The 15,105-nt window shown below is 41.5% G+C and overlaps 2 protein-coding genes and 1 pseudogene across 2 annotated transcripts; all 3 read right to left on the bottom strand.

Moving 5' to 3' along the window:
- Positions 1 to 6,067: 6,067 nt before the first annotated feature.
- On the bottom strand, positions 6,068 to 7,198 carry LOC103435993 (chloroplast envelope quinone oxidoreductase homolog; annotated as a pseudogene).
- A 2,932-nt stretch (positions 7,199 to 10,130) lies between these two features.
- LOC103435887 (chloroplast envelope quinone oxidoreductase homolog) lies at positions 10,131 to 11,245 on the bottom strand. Its single transcript, XM_029103487.2, has 2 exons — positions 11,233 to 11,245; positions 10,131 to 10,919 (listed from the first exon to the last, which is right to left on the bottom strand). The coding sequence occupies exons 1-2, from the start codon at positions 11,243 to 11,245 to the stop codon at positions 10,288 to 10,290; spliced, it is 645 nt and encodes a 214-aa protein (XP_028959320.2). The 3' UTR covers positions 10,131 to 10,287.
- LOC103435886 (UV-B-induced protein At3g17800, chloroplastic) lies at positions 11,168 to 13,890 on the bottom strand. The gene is made up of 2 exons (XM_008374315.4): positions 13,286 to 13,890; positions 11,168 to 12,142 (listed from the first exon to the last, which is right to left on the bottom strand). The coding sequence occupies exons 1-2, from the start codon at positions 13,624 to 13,626 to the stop codon at positions 11,344 to 11,346; spliced, it is 1,140 nt and encodes a 379-aa protein (XP_008372537.3). The 5' UTR covers positions 13,627 to 13,890; the 3' UTR covers positions 11,168 to 11,343.
- Positions 13,891 to 15,105: the final 1,215 nt, after the last annotated feature.

Genomic DNA, 15,105 nt, shown 5'->3' with positions numbered 1-15,105 from the left:
GATTAGGAATGAGGATATCCGGGGTAAAGTAGGAGTAGCCGAAATTGAAGGAAAGATGAGAGAAAATAGGTTACAGTGGTTTGGACATGTGCAAAGAAAGCCTACTGATGCTCCGATTAGAAGATGTGACTATGGGACAGAGGTTCAGGGCCGAAGGGGTAGAGGAAGACCTAGGAAAACTTTGGAAGAGACCCTAAGAAAAGACTTAGAGTACTTGGATCTAACGGAGGATATGACACAGGACAGAACACAATGGTGTTCTAAGATTCATATAGCTGATCCCACTCAGTGACTTGGATTTTCCAAGCCTCCAACCGAGAAGTTTTCCTCACTCGGGAAATTAAGGGAACACTACCTCAACCTACATGCTCCACTCATAAAGCTTCAACATACAAGCTTCAACAAAAGAAAATTCAAAGAACTTAGTGAAGAAGGCTTTTGTGTATTTAACACAATACGTTGAAATGAAGGAAAGCTTATTTATTGATATCCCCGATAAGTTACAAATATGTACATATACTTGAGTCAAAATAAACAAACAAGAGGGAGCCTTCACAAAGGTTGCTTAGGAGAAGTCTCAGCAGTCGGTAGAGCCCCAGAAAGAGAAGGCACCGGAGGGGGATCATTCGGAGCCTCAGTACTGGACAGAACCCTAGAAGGAGGAGGCATCAGAGGTTGATCATTTGGAGCTTCATTACGCGGTACAGCCCCAGAAGACGAAGGCAATAAATGCCTTTGGAACAAACCCACAAATCTCTGATGATCAAGTAAAACCTGACCATCAGATTCCTTCATCTGGTCAAGCTTCCTCTTCATGTTTGTAGCATAGTCATGTGCGAGCTGGTGCAACTGTTTATTCTCATGCTTGAGCCCTCTAATCTCCTGTTTGAGACTCATCACTTCAGCCGCCAATGATTCAACTTGGCGGGTTTGAGCAAATAGGTGTTGGGCCATATTAGACACAGAACCTGCACACTGAACATTGAGAGCCAGAGAATCCTTAACAGCCAACTCATCAGACCGTTTGGAAAGTAGTCTGTTATCTTTGAGAGTGAGAAGGTTCCTGGCCACTACCGTAGCGGTCATATCATTCTTCATCACGGAAGCCCCAACGGTAAGAGGACCAGTAGGGGAGACGAAGGATGGGCGCCATATGTTGTCTGGAGAAGGCGAGGCTGCCTCTTCAACAAGGTTCAAGTCAAAACGACGGTTGGAGGGGCCAGACATTTTCAAAGGTGTTGAAGAGAGAAAAGGTCGGACAAATCAAGATCTTAGAAGTGCAAGAATGGAGCTTCTACTCGTGGATATTCAAGTGTGCTTTGGAACTTAATGTCAGCCCCTATAAAAATCTGCACTCGACGAAGCTTCAGAAATCGAAGAGGCGCCTGCTCAGAAATCGAAGAAGCGTTTGCCTTCTTAAAAGCTGGGCTGCTCAGAGACCACGAGGGTCGATCTCAGAAATCGAAGAGGCGTTTACTTTCTCAAAAGCTGGGCTGCTCAAAGACCACGAAGGCCGATCTCAGAAATCGAAGAGGCTTGCTTTCTCAAAAGCTGGGCTGCTCAGAGACCATGAGGGCCGATCTCAGAAATCGAAGAGGCACCTACTTTTCCCGCCTTATCAGCACCTGTCACACGCACACTTAGCTTTGCGGAAATTATGGGCATTCTGTCGAAGATTTCTGGCGAAGTAGAAAGCACATGAATCGTACTATTCAATCACCCACTTCCCACACGCAACAGTAGCTCATGGGTACCACAGATAACTTTGCCAAAGTTCTCTGACAAAGTTGAGACACGTGAAGCTTGCAGCTCCCACTACATCGCTCTGACCAAGAAGGGTAAAAGAATAGCAAAGAAACAACACTAACAAAGTTTAGACACATAAATTTTGAAGGTCTAGCTACCATATTATTACCCACAAGGGTAAAGGAACAGTACCACTGCTGGATAATTGGAAAGTCTCGGTGTGTCAACCTCTGTGCTTCGTGGCAAGGTAGACTAGCAAACATGCCCAACCTTTACTCGCATTCGAGAAAACACTCCCAACAAGATTGCTTGCTCCAAAATCGAAGAGGCACCGCCCTCCGAATCTCGAGAGCCAGACTCCCAACATGATTACTTTCTCAAAAATTGAAGAGAGGGTAAAGGAACAGTATCACTGCTGGATAATTGGAAAGTCCCTGTGTGTCAACCTCTGTGCTTCGTGGCAAGATAGACTAGCAAACATGCCCAACCTTTACTCACATTTGAGAAAACACTCCCAACAAGATTGCTTGCTCCAAAATCGAAGAGGCACCGCCCTCCGAATCTCGAGAGCCAGACTCCCAACATGATTACTTTCTCAAAAATCGAAGAGAGGGTAAAGGAACAGTACCACTGCTAGATAATTGGAAAGTCCCTGTGTCAACCTTTGTGCTTCGTGGCAAGGTAGACTAGCAAACATGCCCAACCTTTACTCACATTCGAGAAAACACTCCCAACAAGATTGCTTGCTCCAAAATCGAAGAGGCACCGCCCTCCGAATCTCGAGAGCCAGACTCCCAACATGATTACTTTCTCAAAAATTGAAGAGACACCGCTCTCCGAATCTCGAGAGCCAGACCCCCAGCAGGATTGCTTTCTCAAAAATCGAAGAGGCATCGTTCTCCGAATCTCGAGAGCCAGATCCCCGACAGGATTGCTTGTTCGAAAACCGAAGAGGCACCATTTTCCCAACTTCAAGAACTGGATCTCCTTGGATAAAGCTTGTCTGTAATCTTCACACGCAACATCAGCTTTCCAGATACCACATACCACTTTTTCAAAGTGCTCTGACAGAGTTAAAACATGTGAAGCTGGCAGCTCCTACTACTGTACTATGACCAAGCAGGGTAAAGGAATAGCATTATTACTTGATGTTAGGGAGACTCCTATATATGTCGACCTCCATCCCCAACGGACAGGCAGACCTGCAAAAATGCTCAACCCTTCCTCTTATCTGAGAGGGCACTCCCAACGAAGCCTTTCGAAATATTCAGCTTTCTTTCCCCCCGATAATACCTCTGTAAACAAGCTATACTAGAGCAAGAATATCTCATATCATCAGGGTTAAAAGCAAGAGTATCCCATATCATGCTTTTTCCCTGTCTTTTCCTTTGGCCTTGTTCTTACCTGCAAGACAAGGAGAAAGAGAGCAATCAGTCAGCACTTGGAATCAAGCTTCCAACCAGGAACTGACTGCCTGGAACCCCTTACCTGATTACTTACCTGGCATTGCTTTCGAGTACTCATCTTCAACATCTTATGCTTCCAGGGAAGATACCGCATCTGTCTGAGGAACAGATAGGGCAAGTGAGAAGGATACAAGGAAGCATGTGGAGACAAGCGTAACAGCACACGTGCCGATACATCCACTACTCTGTCAAAAGTAAAAGTATCCCATATCAGCAGGGTCGAACGTACACTAGATTTGATGGACTTGTTTTGACCCTCAAATTCTTCAGTCGGCCTTATACTCTGGAGGAAACCAGAAAACCCTCCAGCCCAGTTCAAGAATAAGCCTGTGGAAAGTTACTTCTTCAAAAGCAAAAGTATCCCATATCATCTCTTCTCATTTTTCTTCTCTTTATCCTTCATGCTGCCTGCAAGATAGGGAGAATGTGAACAATCAGCCGGAGCTTTGATTGCTTACCTTGTCTGTCACCTCTTTCAGCAGATCCCCTAGCTCGGCAACTTGGGGGACTCCTACTACATGGTTCGTATCGCGCTTGACCAAGCCTGAAACTACAAGTAAGCTTCAAGTGAAATTGATACATTACCTTGTGCATCTCCACCAGTTACAGATACCATCCCTGGATGGAGGAAGAGTACTTCCAGAGAAGATGCCACATCTACCTATGAGACAGATAAGGCAAGTCAAGACGATACCACACTACGGTACTTAGAAGTTTCGTGGTTACGAGATCATTCCCCCACAATATTTCCTAATGTCATTTGTATTAAATCATTCACTTGTACTCACTAAAGGAGAGCTTGAACCTATGTACTTGTGTAAACCCTTCACAATTAATGAGAACTCCTCTATTCCGTGGACGTAGCCAATCTGGGTGAACCACGTACATCTTGTGTTTGCTCTCCAATCTCTATCCATTTATATACTTATCCACACTAATGACCAGAGCAATCTAGCGAAGATCACAAAAAGGGACCGTTTTCACTACCTAGGATCTATCTTGCAAGAGAACGGAGAATTAGATGGAGATCTCAACCATAGAATACAAGCTGGATGGATGAAGTGTAAGAGTGCATCCGGCCTGTTGTGTAACCGTCGTAGGCCACTGAAGCTCAAGGGAAAATTTTATAGGACGGCAATAAGGCCAGCGATGTTGTATGGCACAGAATGTTGGGCGGTGAAGCATCAACACGTACACAAAATGGGTGTAGCGGAGATGAGGATGCTTCGTGGGATGTATGGGCACACGAGAAATGATAAGATTGGGAATGAGGATATCCGAGGTAAAGTAGGAGTAGCCAAAATTGAAGGAAATATGAGAGAAAATCGGTTCCGGTGGTTTGGACATGTGCAAAGAAGGCCTACTGACGCTCCGGTTCGAAAATGTGACTACGGGACAGAGGTTCAGGGCCGAAGGGGTAGAGGAAGACCTAGGAAAACTTTGGAAGAGACCCTAAGAAAAGACTTGAGTACTTGGATCTAACGGAGGATATGACACAAAACCGAGCGCAATGGCGTTCTAGGATTCATATAGCCGACCCCACTTAGTGGGAAAAGGCTTTGTTGTTGTTGTGGTAGTGGGGGAGGGGGGAAACCTGACTCAGGTTCTTAGGTGCACGAGTAAATATTCTTTACCAGTTGAGTTACAAGTCCCTTGCACATGTGAAACTTACACTTCAAGAAAGGAATAAAACGAGAACTTACGCTAAAGCTAAGTAATGCCACAACTTTGTCACCCACTTAGAACTTCTTGACTCCTTGTCCAACCTCTACTATCTCTCCAGCTACGTCAGTAACTATAACCGACACATAATGTCATCAGCAAAAGTTAACAATCAACCTACTGGCCCAAGACTTGACGACATCAAATTCATAAATCACAAAACAGGTCTCATTATCTTTGTAATTTGCGCTGACGCAAAAGAGAACCAAATTACCAGGTGTGTGAGGCAATTTGTGCAGTAAAAATGGGCGTGCGAGGCCCTTCTGAATTTTAAAATCACCTGGATTCAGACTAGCTGCTTCTAGTTTCAATAGAACCTCATCTTTCTTGAGGGTAGGGATTGGAATCTCAACATGCTTCAACGAAAATAATTAAAGAGACACAACACAGATGGCCTAAAGGAACCACCTGCAAAACATATGTTTGATGCACTCTTAACCGAAAAATCCTCTTGGTATATTTGCCTATGCTAGAAACATAAATGCGAAACTGAGGCGAAATCTAAATAGGTTATATCAGGGTAAAAATTATAAAAAAAAAATAAAAAAAAAATCGAGGAAAAAAGAAAGTTCCAAGAATTCTACAAAGAAAAGTATGATAGAAAACATAAAGAAAAGGAGCAGATAACAAAGAACCTTCAAGCCAGAAGGTCCTCCACCAAAGCTTTTGTACTGAACCGCATGCATAAGCTTCGCTGCCATGGCTGCCAAACTCTGAGATTGAGATGGTGAGACTCTGAGGAAAGAAATTTTTGTATGCTTCATCAAGTGAACCCCATATTATATAGACCAATGCATCATCATGTGAACTGCATATATATATATATACTGTGACGTACTCGGTTTATAAATTGTTCGAAAATTTTCTGTGCGTTCAAAGTCAACCCCTGATAATTGTTGTATTGGAACATTTTTTTTTATTAATGATGATCTCATTTGACAAAATTGAACATGATTTATCTTTTCATTATTCTATGAAAATTGTCTTCGAATCACATAAATTAAGAAAATTGTATTCTGAACTTGTCCTGCATATATCTATAACTCTGTCTTGGTCATCAAGCAAAATCTAACCAGACTATATATTGTTGAATAACTGTATTGTTTTCTTAATTACTGATTCATTATTCCTAAACGTTTCGAGTAATCTAAGACACATTAAAATGAACATTAAGCCGAAAGTTAGTACTTAAAATTTAGAAATCCAAAGATAATTTCTCTGATTAAGGTTCCACAATGATCTTTCCAGTAGCATGCCCATCTGTACTCTTAGCCCAAGCATCTTCAGCCTTGCTTAGAGCATACTTCGAGTCAATCACAGTCTTGAGCTTTCCTTCCTTCACCCACTTAACAAGATACTCCAGGTTCTCAGCCTCAGCATTCATGAGCAGCCGGCACCAGCTGCTTCTTCGAGAAGGTGATTGTGTTTAGTACCAAAGTAAGCAAGGCGCTAGGAGTGACGCTAATGTCTATAACCTTCCCTTCTGCACTCAAATTAGGCTCAAATGTTGACCAAGGAATGCCTATTTCCTACCAGCTGTGCTCTTGAGAGATGCCCCATCAGGGGTCTTGTTCTGCCCCCAAGCTCTTGACCAATTCAACGTTACGTGCTCCACAGGTGTCTGTGACATGAGTGTTTCCGAGCTTTGCTAGCTGAACTGCATAGTGGCCTACACCGCCAGAGGCAGCAGTGATCAGTATGTTCTTCTGCTGGCCCGATCCATCAAGCTTGATGCTTGCAGCTTGGGTGAGAGCCTGAAGAGCTGTTAGACCGGCAATAGGTAAGCCAGCGCTTTCTGCTGCTGAAACTTCTGGGGGCCTAGCAACTGTCAGTCTCTCACTGGCTACCGAAAACTCGGCCAGTCCACCTCCATTCTTTTTCAATATTTAATATAACAGCAGAGATGATATCAATAACAAACATATTAAAATTCATGTGAAACTTATACCTAAGATAAAATGAGACTTACAAAAAGATTGAGCAACGCCACAACTTTGTCGATGGCTTTGAATTTTTTGAAGCCTTGTCCGACCTCTATGATCTCTCCGGCCACATCATTAACTGTTCTAGATAATCTCATCAGCCAAACATAACAAAGCAACCTACCAGCTTACGATTCAAAACCGGATTATGGGTAAAAAGGTGTAACGAAATTACCAGGTATGTGAGGGAGTTTTCCTGGAAAAAAAGGCCATTGAATTCCTTTCTGAACTTTCCAATCAGATGGATTCAGACTAGCCGCTTCCAGTTTCAGACACACCTCGTCTCTTTTCGGAGCGGGAATTGGAATGTTAACATGCAGCAACAAACATAAATCAACTTTAAGATTCTGGTACTTGAGATTGTGAAATGATTTCTTCTCAAAACTACAATTTAGCAGATTAGAGAATGTCCACAAGCAAAAATCAAAACAGGAAGAAAAAAAAAAGGCAAACAAATTAAAGAAGCAGAAAAGTTAAGAAACCTTCAAACCAGAAGCCCCTCCACCATAACAGTTGTACTGAACTGCATGCATAAGTTTGGGTGCTGCCGGCACAGCTGCCATAACTAGAAACAGAGAGAATGAGGGTGGGGAGACAGAAATTTTTGCAGCCCCATCAAATGATTTTATCAATTGTTGGACAACTTTGGCTGGTCGGGGAAGTCAACGATGAGGTCTGAGCATTTTGTTTTGATTCAAGGGTAATTTCACATTAGTATATCCTAAGTTTGTAATTTTGTCTGACATAAATCCTCACACATCAAGTTGTGAAGGTTGGGGACAACATAAGTGCTACGAAAACTGCTCTCGGGTTACTAATTTCTAGATGTTAGAATCCCTTTAGGCGGCCCTATTTTGTAACTCACATGCATCTATGGTTAGAAATCACTTGAGTGCACGAGCGACTAGCTGCAGTACTCTTTAGTGCAACACGGCCAAGTCAAAATCTTCCAGCATATTTCTACGTGCTTGAGTCTTGCAGTAGTGTCCATGAAAAGAGGAAGAAATAGGAAATATACTAACATTTTCTTCTTTTCTATCTCAAAATCGATACAAATTTCGTTCTTATGCTTTAGGATGCACAAATATTACAATAAATTGAAGATGTCTTTACAAACAATCAAGCATTCTCTGTTACATATTCAAACGCATCCTTAAAATCATTCCACGTATTATTCACAATACGATAAACCATCTCAGAAAACCCCTTCGAAACCTCTGGAAAATCAGTGAGCAACCCATCGACCGATTCAAGAGAAGTCTTTGTTTTCTCCACGAGACCTACAATCGCAGAAGTGGTAATGCCAGCAAATCCTGTGACACTTCCTTTCAGAAAATCAAAGAAAGTAGAGATTGTAGCACTTATTGCTTCCATTACAAGTCCCGCAAAGTACTCAGAACATGACTTGATAACCTCGGTGACTAGTTGCAATGTGCCATGGATGGCTTGGCCTGGTGTTCTGAATCCCTGGATCAATAACACGAGAATATGAGCCGTCGCAGAGAAGATCAAGCGCGTAACCAAGTTCGATACGAAGCTCAATGCGAAGAAGATGAGTTTGAGAAGGAACACAACCATCTTTGCTGATTGTTTCGAGTCTTCGGGGTAGCTTTTAGTGTAGGAAGCAACTTGGTTTATTATATACGTGTGATCAGAGTTGAGGTCACAAGGCTACGCTGGCCTATACGCAATGCTAGTCGTTTACCATTGGAGTGGAAAACCCTTAATTTTAATTTGTTGGCTGTAATTTTTTAAGGAGCAGTTGTTGAATCGTTATCTTCCGGGAAATTGCGAAGTCACTAAGAAATATAAATGGAGCTTTCCTATGACCGATTCTAACTAAATCTAATAGTAATTAACTGAATCAAATGGTTTCGATTTGATGTAATTGCTTACTCAAAACATAATCAAATCAAGTCGGGGTTATCAAATAATTAAATGAGTTGAAGTCTCACATACAACATGAACAATGAAGTTTCCTTCGGATACATTAAACGCATTAGTACTAATCTGCGGATTATGATCCAAAATCCAACTCAAGCATGAGAACTTTACTATCACACATATTACTAGTACATTATACCAAAGGCACGCATAGATAACCAAAAACAGAATTCAGAACTGGGAACCGAGAACATAGAATTCAGTTCAAGTAAAATTACCCATGTCACAATACCGGTACTTTCTGTCATCTAGGTCTAGTCTAAAGGTCATACCCAGTGCACAAGGCTCCCGCTTTACGCAGGGTCTGGGAGAGGTGAATGTCGGCTAGCCTTACCCCCATTTTATAGAGAGGCTGCTTCCAAGTCTCGAACCCGAGACCTACCGCTCATGGACGAAGGCACTTGCCATCACACCAAGTGCGACCTCTCATCTAGGTCTAGTCTGTGATGGAAAAAGAGAGTGATTTCCCAAACACTTGAAAAGTGATTAAACCGAGCACTCCATGCAATTTATCAGGATACAGAATCTTTTGAAAAAAAACCTCACTACACAGATCAAAAGATAGGACGAATGACCGATTTTCAGAACTCCGCTTTGCAATCCAATATACAACTCCACTCAAGAATGCACCCCTGTTTTGCAACAAACTGACCTCTTGTGAAACATTAGGAGCTGCAGTAATTTTTCTCCAAGAGTTCAATTAGGCTGTAAACCTCAACGCCAAGTTTCTTGCCCAACCTCCTGAATGCTCACCACCGTGAAACCCAAACCAGAGAGCAACCAAACTGCTTTTGGGCTGAATGAGGCCCTCGGTAAGTCTCTTGAGTTTTCTAATCGATGGATTCCAAAGGTATACAGAGCAGAGGAGCCTTCTCGCTTTTAGGTTTTGTAACACCAGAGATACAAAGTAATTCATTGCAAGAACCATGAATGCTAAAATCAGGCTTGTCCTTAGGAGGCTCTAAATCCAAACACTTGGCAAATGTTTCAGCATCAAAGAGTGACAAGCAATTTAGCTCAGCATTGCGGATAAGCAGATAATCACAAGAACTTTTCGCAGCATTCCTTTCGAGATGGAAGTTTATGAAACTATAGCTGCTGACTAAATTGTTCTAAGATTGGCATACACACATACACCGTAAAAGAGATTTTGCAGGTAATCAAACACTACTTCTTGCACGGATTTCTGGTTAAATTTGTGAGAATTGCAAAAGATAGGCTAAAAATCATTTCGTGGTACAACGATAAGAACTTACAAAAATCTGGCTAGTTATCAAAATTTCCAGAACGATCTTTCCATTAAATCTCCATAATGATTTTGTGTCACAATAAAAAAAAAAAAAAAAAATTTACCCACGCATACATAAATCACCAAACATTATTCTGTTGCACATGAATTTTATAAAATCCCAAGATATTTTGTGTGATTAAATCTCCACAATGATCTTCCCATTAGCATAGCCATCAGTTCTCCTAGCCCAAGCATATTCAGCCTTGCTCAGATGATGCTTAGAGTCGATCACCGTCTTGAGCTTTCCTTCCTTCATCAACTCAACAAGATACTCCAGGTTCTCACGTTTCAGATTTATGATCATCGGCACCAGCTGCTTCTTCGAAAAGGTGGGTCTCTGTAGAGCACAAGTAAGGTCTATAACCTTCCCATTCGCACTCAAATTCTGCTCAAAAGTTGACCATGGAATGCCTGCTGATGCACAGTGAATCACAAAATCATATTTCCAATCAGATGAGCTCTTGAGAGCCGTCCCATCTGGGGTCTTGTAGTCAAGAACCTCATCTGCTCCTAAGCTCCTGACAATGTCAATGTTACAAGCTCCACAAGTGGCGGTAACATGAGTGTTTCCAAGCTTGGCTAGTTGGACTACATAGTGACCGACGCCATCAGAGGCACCAGTGATCAGTATGTTCTTGAGCTGGCCAGTTCCGTCAAGCTTGATCCCGGCTGCTTGGGTGAGAGCTTGGTGAGCCGAGGGGCCGGAACTAGGTAAGCCTGCACCTTCAGCTGCTGAAACTTCTTGGGGCCTAGCGGCCGTCGAGAATCCTTAATTGAGTGTCAAAACTGATCATTTTATTGATATAATATTAGTTGAACAGAGTTTACTCGTGTACACATCAAATCCTATGATCAATCCTATGATCATGTGCGTTCGAGTTGTGTAACATGTGTCCGAAATTGTCACCCGTAGCGAATCCCTATCAAATTCATTGCCTTGGGTCCTAAGTTAACCACTCCACCAAGTAATCTCATACATAAATTCGCAAACCACCATCCCACATAAAGGGTGAAAATTGACTGGGAATCAAAAATATGTTTTATTTATAACCATGATATACACTATACAATAGAAAGTCACCGGGTGCTTCCATGGCAGAGCCAAAAAGCGGAGTACGAAATCCTTGCTATTTACGAAGATAATTAACCCAAACCATATTCGGGAAAAAAAACAACTAACCATATCTACTAATCAGTTCTCCTTAAGCTTATATACTGTCCCAATGCATTCTTCGGTGTCCCAGAGGAATGAACCAAAGGCGACAGCCTCTAGAACCAGCCTCTTCAGGCTTGAATAAGAAGTTAAGATAACTTCATCGGTCTCAGGCGAACCCATGCTCTCATCATCGCCAAAGAGTGCACAACAGTGATTCTTAATTAAATTCACAGCGACCTCGGATCTCAGTTTTGCGCATCTCTGAAGTGTATCAGGTTCAAACCCCATCACGTAACACCTCAACTTTCCATGAGTCTTCTCCTGCCTACTTGACCTTTGAAACTTCGCTTGAATGTTGCCAATGCGGCCAAAGAGAAGATTTTTGTTTCCATTAGGACACATTTCCAGAAATTGAAGAGAGGTTCTGTGATTCAGAGGAAGGTCTTGGCTCTCCAGAGTTAGAATGCAATCCAGGCTGTGTCTCAATGAGGCAGATTTCAGAAAGTAACCATATAAGATGGAAGCCACATATGCTTGACCAAGTGTTTGACGCGTGATCTTTGTCATTGCCCAATTGTCTGTGACGCTAGACTTTGCTCTCAAGCCAATGACTGTGCTTACATGTTCCCTTATCATCTCCAAAACGTCCATGCTGTAAAGGGACTCTAGCTCCCAATCCTTTGAAGGCCATATCTCCAGTCTCCCATTGTAAATGCATCTAGAGAGCTTAGGAACCAAATGAACTTTGATCTCGGAAAACTTGTAAAAGACTAAGAGGTACATGAAATCTTCCACAACAGTCTCGCACTCCTGCTCCTTCAGTTGTGCAATCCTCCTGGCATTTCAGTAATATATTAGGTCAAAGAAATAGATATGATTCTAAGGAAATCTAATTGGAAATTCCACATACGAGAGCTTCAACCCACCAAGAACTTACAAGGATTCGTTCACCAATTTACTTACGCTAATAGGGTAAGGGTCGCTAGGCAAGAACACCCAGCAACATGACTGCAGTCACCGCCTGCCTATGTGCACAGGTAAAAAGTGCATGTTAGGCATAGCAAGTGCATTCACGAATGCCCTACCCAAAGATCATCATTGTCGTTCCTACACCGACAAATTTAAAAGGTAACAACATAGAAAGCAACAATTTCCTTATTGATGAACTAGCTTTCACATATCATTATAAACCACAGGGCAATCGAGCCCTTCATATGAACATAGTTAGTGATTTCCTAACTAAGATACAACAAAGGAACCTCTCCATCCTCCAACACTGTATGTCATAGTCAATTATGAGTCTATCCATCTTCCAAGCAGAATTTTGAACAGAGCAAAAAGAAAAGGAAGAAGCAAAAAACAAAACTTAGTAGAATAGCTTTTAGGGTAGTGACTTTCATACTCCGGTTTTATCCTTCTGCACTCCTCCTGTCTTTCTTTCCGTGCCTAATTCACCCTTTGAATTATTCAATCCAAAGGCTAGACAAACAGGGAGGAGTGCATGGGGAGAAACGGGGATTGCAAAATACACTACCGCAGCTCATATCACACACACAGCATACTAAAGAGCAGCACTTGATCATCTTGGTAGAGCATTAAATTACAGTACGCCGAAAACCCATCATGTTCATTACAAATGCTTACGAAATAATGAAAAAGAACAAGTTCTAATACCATGGTAACAACTATAAAGTTGCCACTTTTTACTCATTAGGAGATGAACAGTTAGAGGGATTAGAATTTAGATTCTAGTAATTTTTTCAGTTAAATTTCTTAAACATCAAATCAACAAGTATCAACTTAAAAGTTTCAATCTGTACGAGAAAAATCAGAAGGAAAAAAACACATTAATCAGGAAAAATAACTGTAAAAATAGCACATTAACATGTTCCTATGAAAACAGAGAAGTGATATTTCAATATCTACCCAGAAAAAATTAATGAATAAATAAATAAAGCGATGAGATTTTGGCAAATACCTATGAAGGCAGGCTTCATGAGAGGCGGCGCTGAGAGACGCACGAGAGAGAGCGAGTTCCCGATCATCGGCCAACTTCTTCAGCTCCTGAGCCACGGAAAGGTGGAACAGCCGCGGATGGTTCTGCAAGACGGTGCAGAGGTCCTTTCCGGGTCGGGTCCGCGGGTCGAGCGGCGAGTTGAGGCTGCTGAACTCGCAGTGGCTCGCCCCGGCTCCGGCGACGACGGTCAACGGCCTGAAGAACCGATTTGCGGTCAGCGATTGGACGGCGGAGCGGGGCGGGGCGAAGGCGGGGGTTATGCAGAGCTTGAGGGTTGAGAGCGGGGAGAGACTATGGTCCATCAACGATGGCTGGAATTTGGATTTTGAGAGTGGGAGTGAAAGTTGAGAGCTGTATTTTTTTTAAGGGGGAGAGGAATATATGGGAAAACTTTGGATAGGGTTGTCCGAGTGGTTGAGTCAGAGAGGGAGAGGGATTGGGCGGCTGCGATTGGCAGTAGTGTTGCGTTGGGACACGTGGCGCGATCCTAACCGTCTGTGTGTTATACTGACGTAAGAAAAGATTGAAGGTTTAAGTTGTTATTTTTTCATACTTTTTCGTTTCATAGTGTTATTTGAACTCAGAATAAAATTTTGTAGAGGAAGGATAAGCGCGTTTGTAAGACTTTTATGCGGTTTAAGTGTAAGTAGAGAAATTATTGTGCGCGTCAATCATGGCAAGTAATCTGTATTACTCATTATTTTATTCCTACAAACCTCGATTCAAATGTGTCGTTCATATGAATCAATTAAATAAACTAAATGGTTCAACTATCAAACATAAAAATTTATACAAAACTAAGTATCAATTTATTAACGAGTATATATTAATATTATCCTCACTATATGTTAGCCGAACTTGATAGGTACTACTCTAAACTGTACAAAACACTATAATTTGGTATCAAATTTATCATTCATGCTATAATAACATCGCATGACAATATTAGAGCTAAAGCAAAGACTTTCCGAATTTGAGATATTCCCTAGTACCTCCACTGGTCAATGGAACAAATATCACCAGATGGTTGGTATTCATTGATGTTTAAGGAATAAACAAATCTAGGGTAATGTATGGCCCACAAGCACATTGGTTTGCTGTGGACCCTATGTGTTTGTATATTTCGATTGCACCACGTTGACCAATGACCGCTCATTTAACCTCAATTATTAATTTTTGATAACGATTAGGATAAGTCGCTTTATTAAGTAGTAAAGTTGTAGTGAGATGGGAAGTAATAGTATAATAATCGATGGATGATAAATCGTTAGACCTAACCCAATTCTTTATCATTTTTGTATTTTTGGAGTTGTACTCAACTACCCGCAATGCTTTTTTTTTTTTCTTTTTTTTTTTTCTAAGAAGAATCGGTAGTTTTAATTGAAAGAAAACTAACAAAATAACTTAAAAATTTTAGTTTTTAACTGAAAGTACAAAATAAAGATGTAAATAAATAGTACCATGAGTGACTTTTTAAGCTAAAAATGTCATTAACGTTAAAAGTAAACAATATCAGAAGTGTTTCATTAAAACTCTTTTTATTGAAAGATCAAAGAGAACATAAGTCTTGGTTGAAGCACATCCCAAATAGAAACTCGAGGTTTCTCAAACTAAATAATTGAGCTACTACGAGATAAACTGTCATGCCCCGATCCTGACATACGTCTAGAATCGACATGTGACGTCATCAAATAACCATATATCTAACATACCTGCCTCCGGGATATGTACCAAGTACATCTCATGCCTCGAATTGCGTAATACAAAAAATTACTACGCAA

Source organism: Malus domestica, chromosome 05, assembly GCF_042453785.1.
Source record: "Malus domestica chromosome 05, GDT2T_hap1".
NCBI lineage: Eukaryota > Viridiplantae > Streptophyta > Magnoliopsida > Rosales > Rosaceae > Malus > Malus domestica.
This window is presented reverse-complemented; position numbering and strand designations above follow the sequence as displayed.

Coding starts and splice junctions, on each gene's coding strand:
- LOC103435886 (XM_008374315.4), bottom strand. CDS start 13,626: ATGGACCATAGTCTCTCCCCGCTCTCAACCCTCAAGCTCTGCATAACC. Junction 12,143..13,285: donor CATGAAGCCTGCCTTCATAG/GTATTTGCCAAA, acceptor CTGAAATGCCAG/GAGGATTGCACAACTGAAGG.